The 27,096-nt window shown below is 27.8% G+C and overlaps 1 protein-coding gene across 5 annotated transcripts in view; it reads left to right on the top strand.

Annotated features, from left to right (window-relative positions):
- LOC107443458 (multiple C2 domain and transmembrane region protein) overlaps window positions 1-27,096 on the top strand; it is a 178,720-nt gene that overhangs the window by 67,670 nt on the left and 83,954 nt on the right. The window contains exon 1 of one of the 5 annotated variants that reach the window (XM_071177744.1): window positions 3,648-3,799. The exons of 3 other annotated variants lie outside the window; for them this stretch is intronic. In XM_071177744.1, coding sequence (XP_071033845.1) covers window positions 3,793-3,799 — 7 coding nt within the window. In that variant the 5' untranslated portion in view covers window positions 3,648-3,792. Of the gene's footprint in view, window positions 1-3,647; window positions 3,800-4,244; window positions 4,347-27,096 lie in introns of those variants that run through there. One more of the 5 variants, XM_043038839.1, reaches the window with a different exon arrangement.

Here is a 27,096-nt window from a genome sequence, read left to right as displayed (position 1 = left end):
TTATTCACTCAAATCACAAACGAATTAAAACCGTCAGTTGAAATTCTGGTTTTCATTATGCATTTTTGCGTTCCGATACAATATTGACGTTAAATTCTTATGATCACAATGTCTTCAAAATAAAGCACTTTAGCAGCAGTGGATTAGGGAACTGAGCGCCGCTTTCAATGAAGTGACCAGTTCTAATCCCAATGATGATTGGTCGACACAAATTCTGCTGACATAATACATTAACATCTGGTGCGAGTACAAATTTTCTTCATAACTTTCACGAGGAAAACTTGTTTCCATATGGTAAAAATTTGGTTATAGGACAGATTTACTTTCGCCGTACAAACTTGTTACTGTTAAAAACCAGTTGTTTTGTTACTGATTACGGACTTTCTTCGTAATTTTTACTGAAAATATTTGTTCTTATATGGTAAAAAACCATTGTGGCTTCGGATTTACTTCATAAATTTTACGGTTTTTCAGAACCAACCCAGCAGCCGGTTTAAACCCGTCATCATTTTTACTAAATATTTATGAAAATCTTCACAAATATTTGCTAAAGTTTGTATTTCTGCATTTTATATAAATAAAAAATAGGAAAAATAACCCATGAATTATATTCTTTTTCTTTTCGTCACTCTGCTTATCAAAAGTAGGATTTTTCATTTTCTTGGTGGGAAGAACGTGTATTGAATAAATCTTACGCTTTCACCGACGAAAATTGTTTCGGATTAAGAATCTCAAATATGTTTTGGTGCCTCCGTTAAAAAAATTGGGCAGTATCCAGCTTTCAGTTTTTGCAGCTCTTAAGTCAATCTCTAAAATGATCGTAGTGAGATTATTACTTTTGCTTCTTTTGAAATATGATATCTAAGATATTAACATTCTTCATGTGTCTTTCTATCATCTTTAATAATCTCAGCACTGAAACATAAACTTTTATTTTTCCTTCATTCGATATGTTGAACATTCATCTGTTGACGACACTATATTCTGTAATTTATCGGATTAGGAAAGATGTTAGTAAACAAACAATTTTAAATAGATGGATAATAGATCAGAATTACACAAGTATTACAGTTACAGTTTGTGCAGCAGTTTTTTCAAATAATTTTGCTTGGTTGTTAGTGTTACTGTTGAGCTACTCTTATGGGCAATCGTCATCGTCCAAGAGTTCATCATCAATGGAGATCCTTGCAATCCGATCAGACGCCCAACTTTTAGCTAGAAGAATCGAACCTCGAGGCCAAACCGTGGGAGGCAAAGATTCTAACCACCACATCGACTATGAGGCCTTATTAGTTCGAAACAGATTGAATATGATGTAGGATTTTCAACGTTTCAAATATTTCAAAATTATGTGTTTTTCAAATTTCAATTAATTTTTTTTTATATCTTAAATTGAAGACAATGGCTGATTTAATTTTATACAATCAATCATACAAACATTAAAACATTTAGAATCTGGAATTGTGCTGAAAATATTTAAAACAGATGGAAGCTTTTTTTATCAGTTGTTTAAGATTTTATTCATACTACTAGAAAAGTTCAGATAATACGAGAACACAGGGGTGAAAGCGAGACGAAAAAGAGGAAAGGCTGGTAGCAAAACTATTTCAGTTATAGCTAGTTTTGGGGAGGAGTTTACTTATTCTTTTTTTAAATTTTTCAACAATATCTACTTTATCTTGGAAAAGAAGCAGTTTTATATATATGCCAGAATTATAAAAGAAATCTTGATAGTTACAGATATTTCATTTTTTTCGAAAAAAATGCTGGAATGAAATGTTTTACGTACCAGGTTTTTCTCTTTTCTGTCTTGCTATATAAGGGCTTTCACCCATGCGAGAACGGGGTAAAACTCTACAAATAGCAAATATTGAAAAATCAATAAAATATTAAGAGCAATACATTTAATTTCGCTTAATTTATTCAATTATTTTAATATTTAGGAACTAAACGCAATCGTAAAGTCTATATTAAATAATTTTTTTTCCACGTAGTTAATAGAGCTTCGCTTTGTATTCTTTCGTAAAAGAATTTTAAATTAAGTAGTTCTTAAACGCCGTTGGTTTCTGGTATCATAATTTGCTACATTATTTTAGCAAAACATTCATACAAACACTTGGACCACAAATGATTTGATATGAAAAGGATTTTTTTAAAATCCTTTTCACGTTTGTTTTGCATTCTGTTTATTTTCTTTATACCAAAGAAATTATGAAATTCTCTTAAGTCGAATTATGTTTTGTACCTTTTAAAAAATATTCTGAAACTAAAATTATTATTAGTTATAACGTTTCAAATTGTATTAAAATAGAATTCGTAATTTTTATGAACTATAAATGAAAATGTTTCGTAAAGCAAAATCTTTTAAACTTAAAAATCGATCAGTTTTTGATAATTAATTTAATGGAATATAAATATAAACGTTTTATAAAGCAAAAATTTTTTAACGAAATAATTGATCAACTTATGATAATTACTTTATTCCAACAAAAAACTTTTTGACAAAAAAAATCAATAAATTTTTGATAATTAGTTTAACGAAAGAATGGAATATAAATAAAAACTTTTTAGGAAGCAAAAACATTTTAACGAAAAAAAAATCAATGAATTTTTAATAATTAGTTTAACGAAAGAATGGAATATAAATGAAAACGTTTTACGAAGCAAAAATATTTTAACGAAAAAATTTATCAACTTTTGATAATTAGTTTAATCAAAGAACGGAATATAAATGAAGAAGTTTTATGAAGCAAAAACTTCTTAAGGTAATGATTAATAAACTTTTTATAATTAGATTAATTAAAGAACTAAAAAAAATCAGAAATATATTCTAAATTGAGTAGAAACTCATTTTAACTTAAAATGTTTTTACAATCTGGCATGATTAGCATCATTTTTTAATTTAATCCATAAAGATTAAAACATGAAACTCCAAGAATATACTATTGTGATTCCTAAAAAGATATTCATTATATACTGTTGACAACTTTTCTTAAGTAAAACGTGAATCGCCGTTGAATTAATAAAAACATTTTAATAATTCCATAATTTTGACAGCTTCTTGATTTCCTGCAGTGCAAATATGCGCTAAAATTTACCTTGAAATAAATACTTCTATAATTCACAAAGATTTATTTCGAATTTATTTATAAGCTTTGTTAGATTCTCGAAATATTTCGAATACTTCATAATAATGATGAATATCTTATTCATTATAAACGGTTTTTTATTTCAAACGAATATTTATTGCGTTTTAACAAAGCGATTTTCTAAATAACAACTTTTTAGAACTGATGTATGAGCAAAGCTAAAAATTTCCTTTCTAAAAAAATACTGTAAAATTATATCTCACGCAATTTACGGAAAATTTAATTTGGTAATAATCTATTTTATTAGTCACATGAAACCTTTCTTTTATTTTAGTTTCGAGTAGTAATTACCTCAGTAAAAACAAACTTCGTAAACATTCATATCTGCAGTTATTAATATCCTTGTTACGTTCCGTTTCTTCTTGTTAAGTTGTTTTTATGTTACGTCACATTTTTCCTTTTTAATTGGCATTCGTTTTGTGATACACAATCAGTTTTTTTTTCTACGAACAGTAAACACCTGTTTCTGTTTCATTTTATTTCCGCCACTTTCACTGTGTTGACATATGTGGCTTTTATAAACTGTCTCTGTATTTTTGCCGCCGAATGAAATGTGTAACATTCCTTGGTTTTGCATACTCTGTAAAAATAATCCAAAATAAGGCTACTATGAAGCATATGTTTGTATCTTATCCGTCATTTTATGCTGTGTACGTATAAATATTAGATTATTTACCATTTTTGATTACTAGCAATTGTTGTCGTTCTCTTTTTAAATTTAGAATGAATTTTTAATGTGTGTTTTGTTTCTTTTTCAATGTTTTTGTGTTAAACAGTTTTTGAAGTTAAGTTTTTTTTTTGCTTTTCAAGAAAATGTTTACGAACAAGAATGTCTGAATTTCATTTCCAATTCGTAAGAAATATGATTGTTACAAAGTACCTCTAAGCAGTGGCGTACACAGAATTTTTTCAAGGGGGGTGTTCATAGTTTCCTGAAACTACTAAGAGAAATTCGAGTCTGTAATAAAGCACTATTATTTCCCTAATTTAGACAGCCAGACAATTTTGACTTTTTATTCAAACAACATTGTTTAGTTAAATTTTGATTTGATTTTTTAAGTTTAAGAACATAATGTAATATCTTCTGAAAAAAGNGAAATGTGTAACATTCCTTGATTTTGCATACTCTGTAAAAATAATCCAAAATAATGCTACTATGAAGTACTTGTTTGTATCTTATCCGTCATTTTATGCTGTGTACGTATAAATATTAGATTATTTATCATTTTTGATTACTAGCAATTGTTGTCGTTCTCTTTTTAAATTTAGAATGAATTTTTAATGTGTGTATTGTTCCTTTTTCAATGTTTTTGCTTTAAACAGTTTTTGAAGTTAAATTTTTTTTTGCTTTTCAAGACAATGTTTACGAACAAGAATGTTTGAATTTCATTTCCAATTCGTAAGAAATATGATTGTTATAAAGTACCTCTTAGTACTAAAAATTATCATTTACCTATATGCATCGATCAATAAAAGATAATTGTCGGAAAGAAATTGAATTTCGTTTCTAATTCGTAAGAAATATGATTGTTACAAAGTACCTCTTAGTACTAAAAATTATCATTTACCTTTATGTATCGATCATAGAAAGATAATTGTTGAAAAGAAATTGAATTTCGTTTCTAATTCGTGAGAAATATGATTGTTACAAAGTATCTCTTAGCACTAAAAATTATCATTTACCTTTATGCATCGATCATAAAAAGATAATTGTCGGAAAGAAATTGAATTTCGTTTATAATTCATACGAAACATGATTGTTACAAAGTACCTCTTAGTACTAAAAATTATCTTTTATCCTTATGTATCATAAAAAGATAATTGTTGAAAAGAAATTGAATTTCGTTTCTAATTCGTAAGAAATATGATTGTTACAAAGTACCTCTTAATACTAAAAATTATCATTTACCTTTATGTATTGATTATAAAAAGATAATTGTCGGAAAGAAATTGAATTTCTATTCTAATTCGTAAGAAATATGATTGTTACAAAGTACCTCTTAGTACTAAAAATTATCTTTTACCTTTATGTATCATAAAAAGATATTTGTCATCTTACCGTTTCAAGCATTTTTAGTTGAAAAAAAAATCACATGATAAAAGATTAAAATCACTTAAGATCTAGACAGCGTTGGCTGTAATCGACCTAAAATAAAAATTATATTAGTATTTGCCCGTAAATTATAATTTATTTCTTACCTAACAACATTTATTAGTAATACTCGTTTACTAATCCGTTCTTAATATTGTTCTTTTTTGTAGTAATTAATGCATTTTTGATTTTAACTGTTGTGCAAAATTAAAGATTTTAAACTGAAAGTGGCGCTCCTTTATTTTAAAATAAAGTAGTCTTGTTATCAAACTAAAAGTAATTTTTTCAATTTACGTATCTATGTTTTTCTCTAATATTGAAATGTGTAAAAACAGAAATAATATTCTCACACATGCAACATTTAATGATAAATATTACTATTTGTAGAAATTATTTAATACTTAACTCGTTGAATGCCATGGGAGTCACTGGTGACCGGCACTCAGCTTGTTCGTAGCGGCACGGGAGTCACCGGTGACCTGCGAAGCCAAGATGATTAGAAACACATAATTCGAGTAAATTTTTTATGCTTCTAATTTTTTTATACTATTATCGTTACTAAAATGGTTTGAAAAATTAATGCAGTATAGAACACACAAAAATCATTTTGGCCATACGGGCAAGCCATGTAAAATTAGCGTGGCATTCAACGTGTTAATTACTATTTTACAATTATTGAAAGTCTACATGTGCAAATTAAATAATAAATACAAAATAAATATTTAAAATACTAAAGCAATATTAACCATTTACTTTTTTTCCTTAATTAAATAGGATTTTTTTTAAAAAAATGTTTTACATTTAATAACATATGAAGCCGAGAAAAATTATTAAATTTAAATTTTATTAAAACGAATTGTAAATTAATCTGTAGAAGGAAATCTGTGTTAAAACGATAAAATTTATGCGAGCTTTTAATTAAATCATTTTTAATTTTGATGTAACATTCTGTTTATCAAAAAGAAACTAAATTGATTTTTAATCTGTTCTTGGGAGCTGGTGAATAAAGTTAACAGGGGGTGAAGCTCTCCAACTAATTCAAAATTTACTGTATGCTCTGAAAAAGTATGCTTTTGAATACATAAAACTTGAATAAAATATAAAATATTTTAGTAATGTTTTTTTTAGTGCAATAAATTAAATTATAACAGCTGTTAATAGTTACCGCTAATATAATCGGGAAAGAAATATTTACCTTTCATATGAAATAATTTTTAAACCGTAAGCCAAATGATACATCGAAAATTTTATAGTCGTATACTGAATGGTACGTTGAACGTTTTACTGTCATATAATGAATTTATATTACAAATTGTATTGTCATATGTGGAATGAATCATTGAAAGTTTTATTGCCATTTACTAAATTTATATTGAAAATTTTATCGTCGTATACTGAATGATACGTTGAACGTTTTACTGTCGTAATGAATTTATATTACAAATTGTATTGTCATATGCGGAATGAATCATTGAAAGTTTTATTGCCATTTACTAAATTTATATTGAAAATTTTATCGTCGTATACTGAATGATACGTTGAACGTTTTACTGTCGTATAATGAATTTATATTACAAATTGTGTTGTCATATGCAGAATGAAACATTGAAAGTTTTATTGACATTCATTGAATTTATATTGAAAATTTTATCGTCGTATACTGAATAATACGTTGAACGTTTTACTGCCGTATACTGAATGATACATTGGAAATTTTACTGTCGTATACTAAGTGTATATTTAAAATGTATTGTCATATACTGAAAACCAATTTATATTGAAAACTTATTACGAAATCAAACATTGAAAATTTAATTGCTGTTTATTGAAATATATTGAAAGTTTTATCGCCGTATACTGAATGATTCATTGAACGTTTTGCTGTCGTATACTGAATGATACATTGAAGATTTTACTGTCGTATACTAAATTTATGTTTAAAATTTATTGTCATATACTGAAAACCAACTTATATTGAAAACTTTATTACTATTTAGCGTAACCGAAAATTGGAAATTATTTACTCGAAATCCATTTATGAAGTAGTATAAAATAAAGTAAAAAAGAAAATAATGAGATGAAATTAATTAGCAGGGAAAATTTTACATTGCTACTTTTTCATACGGTTTGGCATATTATAACATATCACGTTTCTTGGATCTATACGGTTAGTTAGAAACCTTGGCGAATAATTTACTTTAGTAAATTATCTAGTATTTAAATTTCAACATCTACGAAATATTTTATTAAAATAATAAATATGTTATCGTAAAGAAATTTGTTATTTCAACCAAACTAATTGAATTTAGCTATTTCATTTAGACCATGTGTTGTAGCTTGACAAAGAATGTTGCTGTTTGTATAAATTTAAGGAACACCATTAAACTAAAATTCATTACTACTTTTTCAACATTTTAATTAATTTTGAAAAGTACTAAACATAAACATACCAAATGTGCGAAATAAATATTTTCAAAACTTAAAAAAATGCACTCGGAAATCGTTTGCTATCTTTTCTTTTTCTTTTTTTCCCTTTTATTTCATTCCTTTTTTTTGTATTTTCTTTTCTTTCTTTACGTTTCACTATCACAAATTGGAGGGTCTAAATCTGCCTGGGGCAATTTTCGCTTTCTTACATGCTGTCAAAAAAACGTTCTAATGCTGACGTTTGTTTTTGAGAAAAATTGGATAAAACAATCCTCTTAAACTTGCATTTTGCGTCAATGCCAAGCATTAATTCTTTTGTAAATGCTATTTCGGAGTATAATAAGTCGATAGTTTACGCATTTATTTTATGTCATATAATTTAATGCTTGAATCTATTTTTATTATTGTCGTTGCCAATAATTCTCTTTTTATTTGGCCTAAAGTGAATAAAAAATCAAAAATTACATCCGTTGTTTTTATTATTATCATTACGAACTTGAGGCTCATTTTATTTCTTCGTTCAGTAAACGGTAAATTATTTGGCTGGTTTATCTATTCTATGATGATAAAAACGGTAATTGCTTAAAAATATTTCATAAAAACGTATAGGGGAGAGTCGGGCAGCCTCGCCCACTTAAGGAGTATTGCTTATATTTCTGTATAATATGGAGTAATAATCAGTATTTTTGTATGTTTCTATTGTTTTATCATCTAATTAAATAATGCAAAAAGAATAAACCAAAAAAAGAATAGTTTAACGTAAAAATATAGAAATTGAAAAAAACATGTTTTTCAGCTCGTTTCAAAATGTGTAGTGTAGCCCCGCCCAGTTACAAAAATTATGTTTTTTTACTGTTTTTTCAGGTGTAAATGAAAGTGACCAATGTATTGACAATAGATAAACCTCATTTATCATTTTGATCACAAAATTCAACCGATTTTCATGACTGCAGTATTCAACATATTTTCAAAGCTATTGTTTACCATGTTACCAGCTGCATAAATGCTTGAAACTTTGAAAATAATCTTTTTGTAATATAACAATTAATGTCCGATGGCCCATTGACTTGAAAAATATTCTATACATATGAAAATGACAGTGGGCGGGGGTACCCGCTGGGGGGGGGTACCCGACACTCCCCTATATGTAGTAATGTTTGAGTTCTGTTGTTTGAGGAAATTGAACTTAAAAATTTGTACATTGATCTTTTTGTAATATAACAATTAATGTCCGATGGCCCATTGACTTGAAAAATATTTTATACATATGAAATTGACAGTGGGCGGGGGTAGCCGCTGGGAGGGTGTACCCGACACTCCCCTATATGTAGTAATGTTTGAGCTCCGTTGTTTGAGGAAATTGAACTTTGTACATTGATTAAGTAAATCGGTTTATCATTTAGGTTTATAAACCGCAATAAAATTCTGGTTATGACATGTTTATCATGTTCTCTAGTGATCAATTGCTTTTCAATATTCTGCAAGCAACTACATTATACCGAAACTCAGCAACAACAACAAAAAAATTCATTTTGCTTGACATGCTCACATTTTAATTTATCTCCGGTGTTCATCAGTCAGTTAAATCTAATCTTCAATTTAATCGAATCAATTTTCGACCCTGTAAATTTATAATTTTGAACTTCACTCTGAAGACAAGAGAACAACAGATTGTCGCAGAATTCAAAGGAATTACTGAATCAAAATAGCATTTATGGAGAACCATTCATGTTACTCTGAGAGGTAAACCACCAAAATCTCCCATATTTAGCCCGAAGTTAAGGGAATTCCAACACATTATTCATCTACACTGAGGACGTCTTACATCAGCAATGTGGTTGGTGGAAGCTAAAAACAAAACGCAGAATAGCTAGTCACTGTTGGGATTTGAACCTGATCACTCCATTTCTTAAACTATTCAGATTGTTCGTTATACGATCGACTTTCGGATTATACGAGCATTAGCCTAAAACTTTAGTTCAAAATATCGTCACTTAATTTTTAATGCTTATCTGAATGTGGTTTTAGACATTTCAAGGTGTAATTGTATTGGAGAACTAATATCTTGTTGCATTCATGCGAAAACTTGTTTTTGCCTTGATTGTGTGTAGGGATTTCAAATCTAAAATTAATTTTGCTCCTAAAGCTACAGTTTTTTTTAATGACATTTTTAGTCTATTTTTTATCGAAATGTAGAAGTTTGAAAAAAGTTATATGTAGCAGGGGGTCATATAAATCTTGCAACAAACTTATAGGGGAATTAGAGATCATCAGTATTAAAATTGCATAAGAAACCATGCCCGGAAAACTCGTCGTAAGCGACCAGGACTGTTACCTCTTATGACCTGTTCAGAAAATCGTAAAAAAGTTCATAATTGGGAAGCGTCATGTAATGATGACATTTATGGACATGGTTTCCCATGCAATTTTTAACCTGATAATATGTTCAAATTTACTTAAAAGTTTATTATATACAACGTCTTTAAGCTTGATATTTCGACTAAAAGTGTCATTTATAAAAAAAATTTAGCTTTGAGAGGGAAGCCAATTGCAGATTTGAAATCAGTGATGCGAAATCATATAAAATCAGTCAAAAAATCTCATGTAACAGGAAAAAAAAACATTTCCTTGTGTTATCTGCTTAACATAGACCGTTTTTTATTTTAAAATATTTATCAAAAAATAAATTTAGCAATCTGTACAGATTAATACATAAATTTATTTCAAAACGGTATAAATACATTTTAAATTAATATAAGGGAAAAATTTCTTAAAATAATCAATTTTTTTAAAATGAAAACAGCTGAATTGTAAAAATATTCCATAAAAATAACAATACGTACCTCCTCTAAGCCTGAAGAATAGAAATAGCTTTGAAAATCATTCGTTTCTCCACTCCAAAGCATTTCTTCAGTTGCCAATTTTCCCGTTATCAATATTCTAGTGCATTTTGTCACTGTAAATTATTCATTAGGAGCAACCGACTGGCCAAAATTGCAGGAAAAATAAAACCAAGGTAATATGTACTGTACTTTAGAAACGTTGATCTGTCTGCGTTGCTAAGCAACATGCTTTTCAGCCCCATTGGGAATTCGAGGATAATTTTCTCTCCCAGGAAAAATAAATGCAAAAGATTTATTTAGTTGCACACTATTACAAGTGTCCTTTTGAATTGGGATTCATTGAGGTTCTTTTGGATGTCTTCTTTAACTCTGGAGCAAAAAAGAATTCTGAATCGTTTTCATTTCATGTAAAGAATACTATTTTAGTGTGAAATCTAAATAAAAGTTTGGGTTGGAAACTGTTGTATAATTAACATATATGTATTACATGGTAAAAAGATTAATATTTTCTTTTCGTATTAATAATTTATGCATTATATTGTATAAAAAAAACTACGCTGCAAAAATTGTGGTTTATAGTTTACACCTTTTTTGGTGCGGAGGTAAACTAAATATATTTTTAAGTACAGATTTGTAATTATCGTGCTAAAAACTATATAAAATTGATGAAATAACAGTTATTTGAAAGAATTAGAGCAAATTTATTGCTAAAAATGTGTTTGTTTTTAAAGGAAATGTTTTTGTAATGTTTTGCAACCAACAAACAAAAGATTAATAAATCAATTTACAGTGATATAAACGCTGCAAAAGAATTAGTTTATCTGAAGTACAAAAATAGGGGCAATTATAAATCAAAATATTTTACAAAGTAGTAATTAATACTTAATTTTAAACACTACCAGAAAGTTGCTATTTAAATTACATTAATAATAATTATGTCAATACATAAATACAATTTTGTAAGTTTATGGCAGTTTTTGACAAAGGGTTTTAACGAGATGATTTTGTCCTTGGATAAAACCATTCGAAGTTAACGCATGTCAAAAACTTAGCATCCCTGCTGAAAAGTATCAGCAAATCGAAGCATTATTTAAAAATTTAAATTATTCTATATGAATTCTGTTTGAGTTTTAAAATTTTTTATTGGTTTTCACGGGATAAATTTTTCCAATTTTCCTGATTATTTTTTTATAATTGCACTTACTGTGAAAATAAGTAAGTCTTTATTGATATAATTTCATTATATTTTTTTAAATAATTAGAATATAAAACTTAAAATTTTTTTAATTCAAAAATAAATGTGGAAATATTTTTTTCGTTTTTATATATTGCAGTTCTAGAAAAATATATATACGCGAAGAGAAAAAAAAATCCTTTTAACTTGGGAAAGCTAATTTATAAAACGCCAGTTGTGTAAAGTGTGAATAAATCTTAGCTCTCAGTATAATTTACTGTCATTTCCCCATATTTACCAAGAAATTTCGTTTCAGTTTAGTCCATCCCTCCCGGCATGTCTGATCACCTTAAACATGTGAATTTTTATTTTCTATTTTAACTGTGAATGTGAAGCAAATGAATATTTTTATTTAGGATTTAACACAATTGTTAATTTAAATGATATGGCTTATTGATGATTGTTTATTACATTAATAATAATAGTAAAAAATGCACTTAGAACGGTATTACACTTTTTATAAGCATACTCCTTCCTCTTTTTTAAATATTTGTTGTTGTTTCTAATTCCACTTGCCACACGGGCAAGCCTACTTGGTGAAACCGAGCAAATTTAAGGCAGAGTGTGCGTTTCTTGTTTTTCAGTGGGGCCATCTATGGCTAAGAATTCGACTTCTGCCGCACCATACGTCGCACCCGTTTATAGGGCGGATCAATTCATACATCCATTCCTTCATTCACAGATCGTAATTTTGACCTGAATCAGAGAACGATCGATCTCCAATCCAGTACCCCCCGAGGTTTTGATTTGTTATGGGAACATGGAGGGCTTTTGCGACTCGACAGATTTAACGTGCATCAGTTACTTTACTGCACGGGGAGTCTTCGGCCGGCGGGGTTCGAACCCACGATCTCTCGGACGGGCATAGACTCAGCGCCCTACCGACCAGGCTACCCCGGCCCATTTTTTTAATATTTAAAAATATGAAATGACATTTTTTGTATAATTTAGTACAACTCTTTTCAAAAATATAATTTATAAGAAGTAAACCTTTTTAAATCTTTTTTTTTCTCAAAAATGTTTATTTTTGCTAAAACAAATTTAAGAAAACATCGAGGATTTTATTGCACTGTTTACATGAAATTAATGTTTTTAATTTCATTTAGACAAATTAAATTTACAGCAAAAACAATGATTCTGATAGTTTACAAGCGTAATTTGTATGTAGTGTATTATACGTTGTTTTATTTAATTCAGCGCTTTTAACTTTTATTTTTGGCAGCTTTATAATAATTATAAAACTGTTTACATAAATATTTAAATATATATATATATTCGTTTATATAAATTATGCTTTGATAATTAAGCAGACATTAAATATTTCCTTTCTAAAACTAAGTCTGTACAATTATGTCTTGCAAATGGATATTAATTTAAAGTAACTGTAACGAAAACGAAGGCTTAGAATGAGAATATTTTGAATGAATTCACTTTAAATCTACATCATATCAACGCAGGCTCTTTAATTCTGTCAACCTGTCATATTCAGGCAAATCCCATTCTAAATCATTTAAGTATTCTAATTTGACTTTGCTGTATTATTTAGAGTCGTTATAATTAGAATGTCTTTTGTAAGGAATTTAAATCGCTTTTATAATTATAATTGTAGAAACTAGTTTTCATTGGTCAAAATTTTAATCAAAGCAAAATGAATTATGATAATGTGGTGCATAACATATTAAAAATATTTATTACAGAATATTTATAATTACTGAATTGTTAAAAATAAGCAAATAAGGAAGTCTATCAAAGAAATTTTTTAAATTTCTGCATCTGTAACTTAAGGAATAATTCTATTGAATACCCATTGTAAAACTTTATTCATTTATTTTTATTTATTTAATTATAAATTAATTGTTATTTTTTAAATTTTAAATAATTTAATCGCAATAAAAATAGTCCCAGAACATGAAATCTTTACTTTTTGCAATCTGAAATAGTGAATTTAAATTTAAAATCGTGAACGCCTTAAGAAAGAACAATTGATATAAACTTTTTGCAACTCAAGAATGACATCATCATCAAAATGTAAATCAGTTAATTTTTTTAATATTGTATTTTAAAATCGCTTTATTATTAACAAATTTGAAGAATAATATTGATATATTTTTAAAAGCATATTTGTAAGACTTTTTGATGAATTCGCGTGTTTTTAAATTTATACATTTAATGTAAATTTAAAAGATTGTCTGAAATTCAAATGATTAATTAAAAAACTAACTTCAATATTTATTGATGAATACAAAAGTAATTCTAATGTTGAAACTATTATAGTTAAATAATTAAATAAAAGAAGAATTTAACTAATTAAATTTAGTTTCCGCTTTTATCGAAATTTAATTTAGTTCTTATGAAGAAAAAAAACGTTGACATCAGTTATTGATGGCGTTCTGCTTTCACCCATCTTGTAAATACGAAATTGGCTTCATATTTTAATGCCACTTCCCCAGTATTGCTATTTTGATATTTTTGAAAAGTTATCATTTCTTTAATTTCAATGATTTTATTTGTTTAATTTTAATTACATTTTAAATTTTCTCATCATTGCAGGAGCATCACAAAATATTTCTCCAATTAATAATACGGAAGAATTACCTTATTATTTTTTGAAATTAAAACTTTAACCTATCATTTTACATCTTTAAATTTCTGCAACAACATATTCCATAGATCAAGACATTATTTTACATATTTATTTAGTCATCCTATTTTTACATCAAACATCAACTACAATATCATTATAGAAACATCACAAAATATTTCTCAAATTAGGTAACCATACAGAAGAATTAGTTTGCTTTTTTTAATTAATTTTGAAGATTAACTTTTCATTTTACATTTTGAAAGCTCTTTAACATCATTCATCGATTGATGAAGACATTATCCTACATGTTTATCTCACTATCCTGTTTTTCCATCAGATTTATCATTATGTACAACATCATTGTTTTAACATCATAAAATATTTTGTAAATTAAGTAATCATACAAAAGAATTACTTTGGTTTTATTATTTTTGACAACTAAATTTTTCATTTTACATCTTGAAAGTTTTTCAACATTATTCATTTGGTTGATAAATCTGACATTATCTACAACATCATTGTATGAATATCATAAAATGTTTCATAAATTAGGTGATCATACGGAAGAATTACTCCGTTTTTATTATTTTTGAAAATTAAATTTTTCATTTTACATTTTGAAAGCTCTTTAACAGCCTTCATCATTTGATAAAGACAATATCCTACACATTTATCTGGCTATCCTGTTTTGTTATCAGATTTATCATTATCTACAGCATCATTGTATGAATATCATAAAATGTTTCATGAATTAGATAATCATACAGAAGAATTACGTTGTTTTTATTATTTCTGAAAATTAAACTTTTCATTTTACATTTTGAAATCTCTTTAACAGCCTTCATTGATTGACAAAGACATCATTCGATATATTTATCTGGCTATCCAGTTTTTACATCAGATTTATCATTATGTACAGCATCATTGTTTTAACATCATAAAATATTTCGTAAATTAAGTAATCATACAAAAGAATTACTTTGTTTTTATTATTTTTGACAGTTAAATTTTTCATTTTTTATCTTGAAAGTTTTTCAACATTATTCATTTGGTTGATAAATCTGACATTATCTGCAACATCATTGTATGAATATCATGAAATGTTTCATAAATTAGGTGATCATACAGAAGAATTACTTTATTTTTATTAATTTTGAAGAATACAGTTTTAATTTTACATCTTGAAAGTTTTTTAACAACCTTTATTCAATTGATAAATATATTATCCTACATATTAATCTGATCATCCTATTTCTACAACTGCTGAAAACATATTCTTCCTGATTTATCTGAAAATCTTGTTTCTACAAGAACACAACAAACTAAGAGCATGAGAATAAGAAGAGTCCAACATCCTTTCCAACTGTACTAATCTCTTCCTTTCTTCCAATCAATCTCTTCTGTTTTTGATCTCTCTCTAAGCTATTTCTATCTGGAGCCAATGATGAATTTTTCTTCGCCTGCATGTAGCAGGTAGGCATGCGAACAAATATCGATCACTCCACAAAGCTGCAGGTAATGATGGTCTGTTCACTCTTCTTCGAAATGAAACTCAGAAAGGATCAAATATTAACTTAACTGGATGTCTTTAGCTGACTTGACAAATTACAGTATCCTTGACCCTCCTGCCATTGATTTCTCATGTCATCATTTAAATAAGAAAGACTGATCACCCAGTTCTTGGTTCGTTAAACACCTAAGTTAAATACTTTCAGATTCATTAATTTAAATAGGGGAAATTTAATGAACTTTTATAGGTGCGCTTTTCTTTAAACTATCTATCTTTTTCTCGTTAGAGAAATTCCGAATCATTTTTTTTTATTACGAGAACTCTCTTTAGTTTTTTTTCTCTCTTTCTTTCTTTTTAATTCTTATTTTAAGTTCTATTTTAAAGCTATCTCTGAAAGAGGGTTTAAATATAAACTTTATTTAATATAAAATTAATTGCACTTATAATTTCTAAACCTCTCGATAGATCAATCTCCTCGTAATACTGATCTATGCACTCTTCTACATAATAAAAAAACTGAAAGGATCAAATATTAACTTAACTGGATGTCTCTTACTGACTTGACAAATTACGGTTATTCTGGAACCTTCTTTCATTGATTTCTCGTGACATCATTTAAATAAAGAAGACTAATCATTGAGTTCTTGGTTCGTTAAATACTTCAGCCAAATATTTTTAGATTCATTAATTTAAATAGAATATTATGGCGAAACCTAATGAACTTTTATGTGTGCGCTTCTTTTAGAACTTCTATACATCTTCATTTCGTTAGAGAAATTCGGCACCATTCTTTTTAGTTTGAATTTTTTTTAAAGAAGTTTCTTCCTTTTTTATCTTTCTTTTTACTTCTTAGTTTAAGTTTTATTTTTAAAAAATCTGATTATTGGCTAAAATATGAACTTAACATACGATGTTATAAATACATTTATAATCTCAAAAATTGCAATGATATGCAAACAATTAATCTGATTAAAATCTGAACAATTATTGATGTTTGAAAAAAAATTACAAAAATGCTTTATTAAGTTTTCTTTTATATTTTGTTATGTGTATTCATCTATTTCGAAAAAAGTCTTTTTAGTAAAAAAATCCTTTTCTTTTCTTGAAGAAAGTTTTTAAATGTTAAGTTTGTTAAAAAAATTTCGAAAAAGGCTCAAATTAAAATAAACGTATTTAAAATTGTACAATACGTCTAAATAGTGTATAGTATCTTATCTAAAATTGTAGAGCTCTATTGTAAGCAATTGTTTGGAAACATCCGTAAAAGGCCTATAAACGTAAAATCTGATAGTTGGTTACTGTAAAATACTTCACCTGGATTTTTACAGTAATATTTATTTAATTAGACTGATTTTACGGTAATTATTACTGTAAAAATTACGGTGGATCAGATTTTTTGTTCCATAACATGTTCCGATAAGAATGGATTTTACGGTAAAAAGTACCAGCACCCTGGGTAGTTGTGCTCTTTAAAGTAATTCGATGCAGAATTTTTCACAGTGTATGTCTAATGACAAATAATTAATCGGTAATTGTTTTTTATGATTTTTTTCAAAATGTATGGAAATAAGTAGCATTTTTTGCAATTCCTCATGAGTTATTTAAAATTAATTAATTAATTATTTGTTATAACTTAATTAAAATCAGATTATAATTATTTTTATCAGACAAAAGTTATTTCAACAATGTGTGTCCATTTCTAAACCAAACAAAACATCGAACATGAATAGAATTACCATCTCTGGGAATATTTTTTGAAGCATGATCCGCCCAAACTAGAAATTCGACTCTCTTTATCTATTGAAGTTTAAATTATACCAGGTACGTAAATTTTGCAAGCGAAAGAAGTTGAAAAACATCTATTGTATCTTACCTCTTCTTCTGCAGATTCATTTAAACTTTCTACTTTAAGCTCATTTAAGCTATCAACTCCTGATTCATTTCACCTGCCAATTCATCTGAGCGTTGAAAAAGTTATGACTTACGTTTTGACTTCTCGAATATTTAAAGCTTACTACAGATATTTCGATATTCGTTCTGTTTTTGCCGCTTGTGAAACGTGACGCTCAAAAAATATTTTAAATGTGATATGAGCTGTCAGCACTGTAAAAAATTCCGGACCAAGTTATGGTAAAAAGCACTGGCACTTAGGTTACTGTTACATTTTACCATAAAAAAATCCATTTTTACTGGAACATATTACAGAACAAAAAAATTTCACAAACCGTATATTTTACAGTAATAATTACCATAAAATTGCTGAATTTGTTTTAATTAAACAAATATCAATGTAAAAATTACTGTGTAATATTACGATAAAAATGGATTTTATTGTAAAATGGATTTTATAGTAAAATAAATTTCATAGTAATATGGATTTTATGGTAAAATGGATTTTATGGTAAAATGGATTTTATGGTAAAGTGGATTTTATGGTAAAATGGATTTTATGGTAAAATGGATTTTATGGTAAAATGGATTTTACGGTTGAATGGATTTTTCGGATGATGCAATCAAAGTTTATCCGGAATTGATCCGGATAAACTTTGATTTGCGATCCGGATTTGCGTAATTTGATCCGGATATTTTACAGTGTATAATGCATGACCTTTTCATCTACCACTGGAGATATTCTAGTATATATCTTTAGTTAGTGCGAACCAAAAATTGTATATAAAACAACCAGTCGTCTCTGGGATTCGAACCAGGGGTCTACTTAAGGGACAGGAATCCACTCAATGAGCTCATTTCACTGAAAGTAATATTTTTTTCTTGCACACCTAAAGCTTTTAACTGATTTTCTGAGTAGTATCATACCGATATAATTCTGAGTATTCCATAACTTCCTTACGGAATTTTTTTAATCGCTTCTCTACCTAATAGAATTATGTAAAAATGTTAAATACATGTTTGTTTTTAATTTTTTTAAATAGTTTATTCTGGAATTTACTATAATGTCACTTTTTTAATATTTCTTTAAAAATGACTAACTTTAAAATTTAATCCTATAGTAACAGTCGTCAAATATGTATACTGTATCTTATTTCTATATCTTCCACTTCGATAAAAGCAAACTCTTGTGCAATCATCTTTCTCTAAATAGATAACTGAAAAAAAGTGGCAGTTTTGTCTCTGATATCTGCTCTTTTATAGCAAAGAACTTCGCCCCAAAACGTGCTGAAATCAATTACGGCACATAACGACTCAAATAGCTCCTGAATGGATTTAATTTAATTCCTTACTACCTCGCTTGAGTACTTTTTCTTATTAAATATTTTCTTTCAAACAGCAGATATTTTTTTCTTAAAAGTTGACTTTCAATTTCAAGAAATTACTTTATTTGAGCAAAGTTATTTTTATTTTGTTATGTTGGGGGAAGTTTTCTTTTAAATGAATGTTGAAGTTAAAAATAGATTTAATTTCGACATCTTCCATTGCAACTTCTGTAATTATGGTTTTTTTTCTATGAACAATTTGTACTTTGCAACAATTTGCTGTCGGAGTTTCATTTATTGGGTGCTGGCATAGTTAGACTGTATTATAAATTAAGAAAAGAATTATAAAGTATAAATACAAGTACTCCATTTTTATTAAATTGTAAGTACCGGCTTTTGAAAAGCATAATAAAGAGATTGATTAATCTCATTAATACAGTAGAGTGTATCCCCTGGCAATAGTTCTTATATAATATTTTTAGAATCTGTAATTAGAATTAATAATTAAAAAAAAAGAAAAGTATATTTATCAAAATCTGGTGAATCATTATCTTGTTGAATAACCCAATAATGATTCCCCAGATTAAACCCGATAATATTTTTAGAATCTGTAATTAGAATTAATAATTAAAAAGAAAGAAAAATATATATTTATCAAAATCTGGTGAATCATTATCGGGATGAATAACCCTGAAGATAGGATAAAAAAAATAGGTGCTGGTGTACTTAAACTGTATTATAAATTAAGAAAAGAGTTATGAAGTATAAATACAAGCTCCATTTTTATTAAATTGTAAGTACTAGCTTTTAAAAAGCGTAATAAAGAGATCGATTAATATCATTAATACAGTAGAGTGTATCTCCTAACAATAGTTCTTATGTAATATTTTTAGAATCTGTAATTAGAATTAGTATTTAAATAAAAAGAAAAAAAATCGTTATCAAAATCTGGTAAATCATTATCGGGTTGAATAACCCTGAAGATAGGATAAAAAACCTAAACTCGAGATCAAATTACGGTATAAAGTACCGACACTTTGTGTGTATCATCCGTAAAAATCTATTCTACCGTAAAATCCAATTTTATCTTAAAATATTGTACCGTAATTTTTACAGTAGTACTTATTTAATTAGAGTGATTCATTGATTTTTCGGTAATTATTACTGTACAAATTACGATTTATTAATTTTTTTTTGTTCCGTAACATGTTCCAGTAAAAAACGAATTTTACGGTAAAAAGAAAAGTATTAGTATTGGAAATTCTAATTTTTGTTGAATTTGTTATGTTTTTGTTTTTCCAAAATTTACTGCGAATAGCGTAACTACTTCCTGATTTGTTTAATCTATTTCGTATATCTTCATCAGTTTCTCTTGACAATTTCTATTATATATATAAGTCCCGGCATTCAGAATGCCGGTACTTTTCATTGAGCACACCACGTTGGCCCCCTCACACATCTCATTTAATTATAAATTTCTTATATCTATAAATTTATTAACATTTTAACTCTTGTGTTTTGTAAAAAGCATCTAGAGCTACTGGTATTCTAAACTCTAAAGCAATATTTTCATTTTTTGTTAGCATTGCTATTTCTGTTAATTTTTTTATAAATAATTGATTTAACGTCTCAATGGAGACTAAAAAGAATATTTATCCATTAAGCCCTTTTAGGCCGAACATAGAATTATCATAAAATGTGATATGATTTTATTTGAAATGAGCTTAAATTACATTCATTTAGACACAAAAAAATTTTCGTGCGTTAAAAATAATACTTTATTTAAGAACTAAAAAGGTACGTATATGCACCATTGCCCAAATCAATGGACAAATAATTTAGTTAAACACTAGTTTTTTTGAAATTTATTTTATTTACAGAACTTGCAACTTTATACCATCATAAAAACATATCATTAATCTTAAATAGAATAATTATACATTTTCAAAGCAGTTGAATATGTCAATAACTGTTTCAAGTTTTTTAAGAAAATAGCCTAGTTTGATAATTTGTCACCAGAAAGTATTTATTCCAATTGAATTACTAATATTTTATAGATGTCTTCAGAACTCTTGCAGATAAGAGGAAAATAAAATTAGGGAAAAAATATACGTCATAGCGTTAATAGAAAAGAATTATTGAAATGGTGCATTTACGCACATTTGGCGAAAAATGGAGTAAAACGACAATCTTGACACTTTTTTCTCGAAGCAAAATGATATTTTTATGATTTACGTATTTTCGCGGTTTTTCATCAATACTTTGATATATCACCTGTTTACTGTTATTAATAAATGTATTTTGGGTACCCGTATAAAAATAATATTTAACTATTACGAGCTGATATTTCAAGCGAAAGTTATAAAATTTGAAACTTCTGTTAAATGTTGCGAAAAATGTTTGAATGAAAAAAAATTTAAATTACAACAAAAAAAAATTCTGCTTGACAGTGTTTTCCGAGTCATAAACTTACGAAAGTTTCGAGCTTTGAATGAGATTTGCAGAGGTGTAACAAATGATTGTTGAAAATTTCGAGGTAATTTTCTGTCAACTACCTATTGTTTCTTGTCTCTTGGATGCTTGTTCTGGAAGATGTGTAAATCTTGGTTTTTGTTAAAGCAGTTGCTCATGGAGTGTTTGTGTCGCTGCAATAACATCAGCCAATTTTCGGCCAAAAGTGTGTAAACTCATCATTTCAATAAATATTTTTTATTAACATTGTGACTTATATTTTTCACTAATATTATTTTTCTGTCACTTCCAAGGGTTCTGAATATATCTATAAAATATTAGTAATTTCAATTGGAGGAAATAGTTTCTTGTGGGATATTATCAAATGTACGCTAGTTTTTTTTTTAACTTGAAATGGTTATTGACAAATTCGACTTTTTGAAAATGTATAATTATTCAAATTGAGGCTAATTATGTATTTTTATGATGGGGGGGGGGGTTAATNTAGTAAAAAAGTTTAAAATTTTTATTTTTCTTATAATTTTTGTTTTGTTTTGCATAATAAATTGTTTAAAATGACAATGATATTTATATAAATTTGAGAGTTTGCACTGTTAAGGTATTCTACAAGATAAGACACAATTTTTTTTCTTGAAAATAACCTTAATTAAAATTTTAGTTTTATATTTGATAATTAGATATCGTAAAATTATAAATCAAATTACTTGAAAATTTATAAAATATCTTTTTGAACTAAGCGAAAGTTTGAGCATTAAAACTACAAATTTAAGTCACGCTAACAGCTCGATAACAAATTGTAATGTATAAAAATCAAAATAATTTTTTCTAGATCAATAATATAGTCACCTGTGTTTTGATCTAAACACAGGTGATCTAAACACTTTACAAAATTTCAAATATACAATGAAGTAGAACTAAAAATATATTGTTCAATATTGATTTTTTTTAAAGAAAAATTTGAAACATTTTTACTTGAAGTATGATAACAATAATAAATTTACATATATACCATAGCTAAATATGTACCATGTATCCGATTTTCATCCAGTTTGGATACCTAAAAAATTGGAAAACTCTACTCTAGTTTTGTTGCATACTGAAATTTCATGAAAACGCATAAAAAAAGTTCCCTAACACTCGACCAATATTCTTTCATTAGGTACACTACTTTGTCTAAAACTTCTAAATTTATTGTTTCCTAGTTCTAGCCACAAAATCTAGTTTATTTCCGATACACAAGTCTATCTCGTAAAGTTTCTCGTAAATTTGTTCGTTACAAATACCGCTGGAAAGCAAGAGAAGCATTACTCGCATTTATTCCCGGGCAGTATAATTTATTCTCGTAAATTTGGCCGTAAATAACTCGGAAATAATAGATTTGTCAGCAGAAATACATTTTATTTATACGAATTGAGGGAATGTCTTAAATATTAAATGCAACAACGTCTTTAAGGGGAAATGAGAAATTACATAATTTAATGACTTGTGTAAATAAAAATCTTTTTCCTCGTTAATACATTAATTGAAACAGAATTTATATTCATTACTGGAAACGAAAAAAAATTGTTATTTACTATTATAAATCGATTTATAGAAAAACAGTTAGATTATAATGAATAAGAGGGAATAAAAAATAAATGAAGTTTTCTGAGAAGAATTATACTTTGTATAAAAATCGATACATGGAAGTTCTCTTGGCCAAATTGTATTTTAGATTCTAAAGTAAAATTTCTAAGCTATGGTAAAAATAACTCTCGTAATATGTGAGTAGTTGATTTCTTCCATAAAGTAAACTAAAAAATAAATTAATTAAGATTTAAACAATTATTTGCACTTGTTGTTATTGTCGTCAGCCATCAATTAATAGGGGGAGTGATTGTTTTTGTTTTCCTGTGGCGCCATCTATGCCCAAGAATTCGACTTCTGTCACACCCGTTTATAGGACGGACCCATTAATACATCCATTCAGTCATCCACAGATCGTAGTAATTTTGACCTGAACCAGTGAACGATCGATCTCCAATTCAGTACTCCCAGAGGTATTGATATGTTATGGGGATATGGAGGACTTTGTGACCCAACAGATTTAACGTGCACCAGTCACCATTTACTACACAGGGAGTCTTTGGTCGCCTGGATTCGAACCCCCGTTCTCACAAACGTGAGTCATGTGCCCTGCCAACCAGGCTATCCCGGCCATTATTTATGCTTACAATTACTAAATATATTTTTAACGTTAGTTGTTTATTGTTATTCGTAACAATAGTTGTTTCAAATTTTCAAAATTTTATTTACGTGTGAGCGATATTATTATATATTTTTTGAATAGGTAAATTATATTTTCAACACTGTGTGACATTTCTGTTCTGCCCATAATAAATTTATCTTACTTTTATTTTACTTTGTCTTAGTATTCTGTTACTTTTAGCTGCATCAGTTGAATCTTTCACATTTTGATTTTTGATATAGATAAAACATACATCTAATCTTTTTCAAGCTGACCAACTAAATTCGGAGAATTCGTTGTTACTTTTTCACGCCCACTTTTAAAAATGTAGGATTTAAAAATGTTTAGTAATCTATTATTCTAACAGTTTTATAAAGTGATAGTTTTGTTTTAAAGGAAACAATCTCTATCACCATTCGAAGTGAAAAAACAAATATTCATATTATTTACGATTCATTTATCACGTAAGATACTTATTTAAATTGATTCTGGATTGCATCCAAATAAAACAGGTCAGATTTTTATGCGACTGGAAGATTTTTATTTCTTCAATTTTGTGCATTTTAAGAAAGACCTGGTGAGAAGATTCAAACTTTGGCAGTCATCCAAAAAGTTGTTTCAGAATTTTATAGTATTTGTACTAGTGTAAATGTTACTATGATCAAATTGTTATAAACTAACAAAAATTTTTTTTTCAAAAATAGCCCCATAAAATATGCAATCCCAAAAATACTGTTGTCTATGGTGTTTTTTCTAAGTGAACAGAACACTGAACTCATCGTTGAGCTAGGTTCACCTAAGTTCGTTCTAGCATTTAAATAAATAAATTCTAAAAGTTCTGTTGTCTTCTGAGTTGAAATTTAAAATGGAAATGGGTCAGCGCGAGGCAACATAACGAATGCAGATATGAAAGGTGATGAATACTCCTTCACGTGATATCAATCGTCCGTTGTCAAAATAAACTCATCATTTATCTAAAGTTCTTTAATGTCCATTTTCGAACTTAAAAACTACAATATGGGGGCGTTTTATTTCGAAAAAGGATGATACGTTGAAAAGTGCACTTCCTGAAATTTTAAAACGCGTTTTAACGCTTTTCTCGCACGTCATCCATCTAATTTGTGATGAAATCGAAGCACAGCCTTGGCGCATGCGCATTTGCTCGGAAGATCTTCGTATGTGATAATATATTGTATTCAGAGCCGGATTATACCTTTCGTAGGCCCTAGGCACAGCCGTTTTCTGGGCCCTTCCCTCCTTCCCCCACACCTCCTCTCTTTTCAAAATATATGCTAAAATTTTCATGGATATTTTTTTTTACATTTTTATTAATATGGATTTTAATTTACAAATTTGCTTATCGAACTTTATCTGCAATACCGACATACTGCCGATATTGCAGTTGATATCGATAATACCATTATGATTAGTTCGATCGATAACTATGTAAACACTTCACGTCAACAATACAACAACAAACCAGCAAAGAAAACAGTGAAATTGATAGTGAGATTAATTACAAGAAATATTTATACTACAAATAGCTTCATAGTTTTCATGATACTACTATGATAACTAAGTGAAGGAAATTAACATTGTCAAAAGTAAATCTTTTGAAATTATTTATAAATAAATTTGCAAGGTAGGTTAAATGTTTACTAATAGAAAAAAAATGATTTAATACTATTTTAATAAAATGTTAGTCACGTTTTGTCAGGAAATGTCAGGAACGTATTACGCCATTTTAGATGTATTAATTTCAGAAATGACTAAAAGGCGTAAAGCTTACAGTGATTTGTACGATAATTTCGGTTTTCTTGTTCACAAAAATCTGTCAGAATCTGAGATTAAACTAGAAGCGCAAAATTTGGTGAAAATTTACTCATCCTATTTAGAGGAAAACTTTGTAGATGAATTTTTACTGTTTTCAAATTTGTATGAACATAAATCTGCACAAGAAATGTTGAAGGCTCAAATTAAAGATAAACTTGTGAATACTTTTCCTAACGTTCACATTGCATTAAGAATATATTTGTCGATTCTTAGATTAAATGCAGAAGGAGAAAGATCTTTCTCCAGATTAAAATTGATAAAAAAAATTTTGCGTTCAACAATGAATCAAGATCGTTTGGCATCGCTCGCACTTATGTCTATTGAATACGACATTTTGCGTAGTTTGGAATTCGACAGCATAATACAAGATTTCGTTGAATCCAAAAATCGCAAAAAAGTAATATATTAGATCATAAGATTCTGCAAAATAATTTATTACCGAAAAATATTATATTTTTATTTGTATCTTCATAATTTTGTGCAAAATACACTTGTTGTTTTTAAAGCTAAATTATTTTTGTCAACAAATTTTTTTCTCCCAAGTTTTTCGTAGGCCCCTGAATTTCGTATGCTCTAGGCACGTGCCTAGTGTGACTATAGGTTAATCCGGCCCTGAATGTATTCCCTGCAAAATGCGATTAGAGTCGTAATATATGTCGCACGAAGCATTCAATTTTGTGAAAAAGACATTAATTTAAGATATAGATTTATATTCGTGGTATTTTAAATATAAATGAGTAGAATATATTAAAAGGAAGATCGCTCACGAAACGCTGGTGGATTTTAGCTATTTTTAAAGTTTAGAAGTAGAAAGTTATTTTGTTGTACATAAAAAAATCTCATGATAATAGTAGATATAATGTATTTTTGATGAACTTAAGATGTAACATCACTATAATTTAATTGACTAAAATTTCAAACCGGCTAACACAAGCATCAGGACCTTCTAACTGCTTTTCGACTTTTATAGTTGATTTTTAAGTGTTATTGATCGCATAAAACTGATATTATTACATTATTCTATAAGTTTCGGGCTATACAAAAATATTATGAACGATATTTAATGAAACTCAACGAATACTAGACTTTTGTCGTAACACTTCTAAGATGTTTGCTGGCGATATGTTCGATAACTTCGTTAAATTTGCTCATTTTTCTTTAAAAACTTACTCATATCAAGTTGATATTTCCTAAACTTTTAACGCAATTAAATTATGCGATTGATAATATAAGATATGTAATATAAAACTAAACTAAAGGATTAAGGGGGCATTTTGTGTCTTTCTTAAATGCTGGAAATAATCGATTATCGCTGGGGTAGTTTCCAGTTTCTGTGGTAATGAGTTTTTGTAGAAATCGTTTTTTTTTTTTTATTATTATTACCTTTCCCACAATATCTACTATTCGAAAGATTTTTCTTAATATATGTCTTCTCTATAGATATTTTTAATATTGTAAACATGATTTGAATGCTAAAAAAAATCTCGCAAAAAAATGTCGCAAAAGCAAA

The sequence above is a fragment of the Parasteatoda tepidariorum genome, chromosome 2, assembly GCF_043381705.1.
Source record: "Parasteatoda tepidariorum isolate YZ-2023 chromosome 2, CAS_Ptep_4.0, whole genome shotgun sequence".
NCBI classification, from domain to species: Eukaryota; Metazoa; Arthropoda; class Arachnida; order Araneae; family Theridiidae; genus Parasteatoda; species Parasteatoda tepidariorum.
The sequence above is the reverse complement of the archived record's forward strand: the minus strand, read 5'-3'. Positions and strand labels throughout refer to the sequence as shown.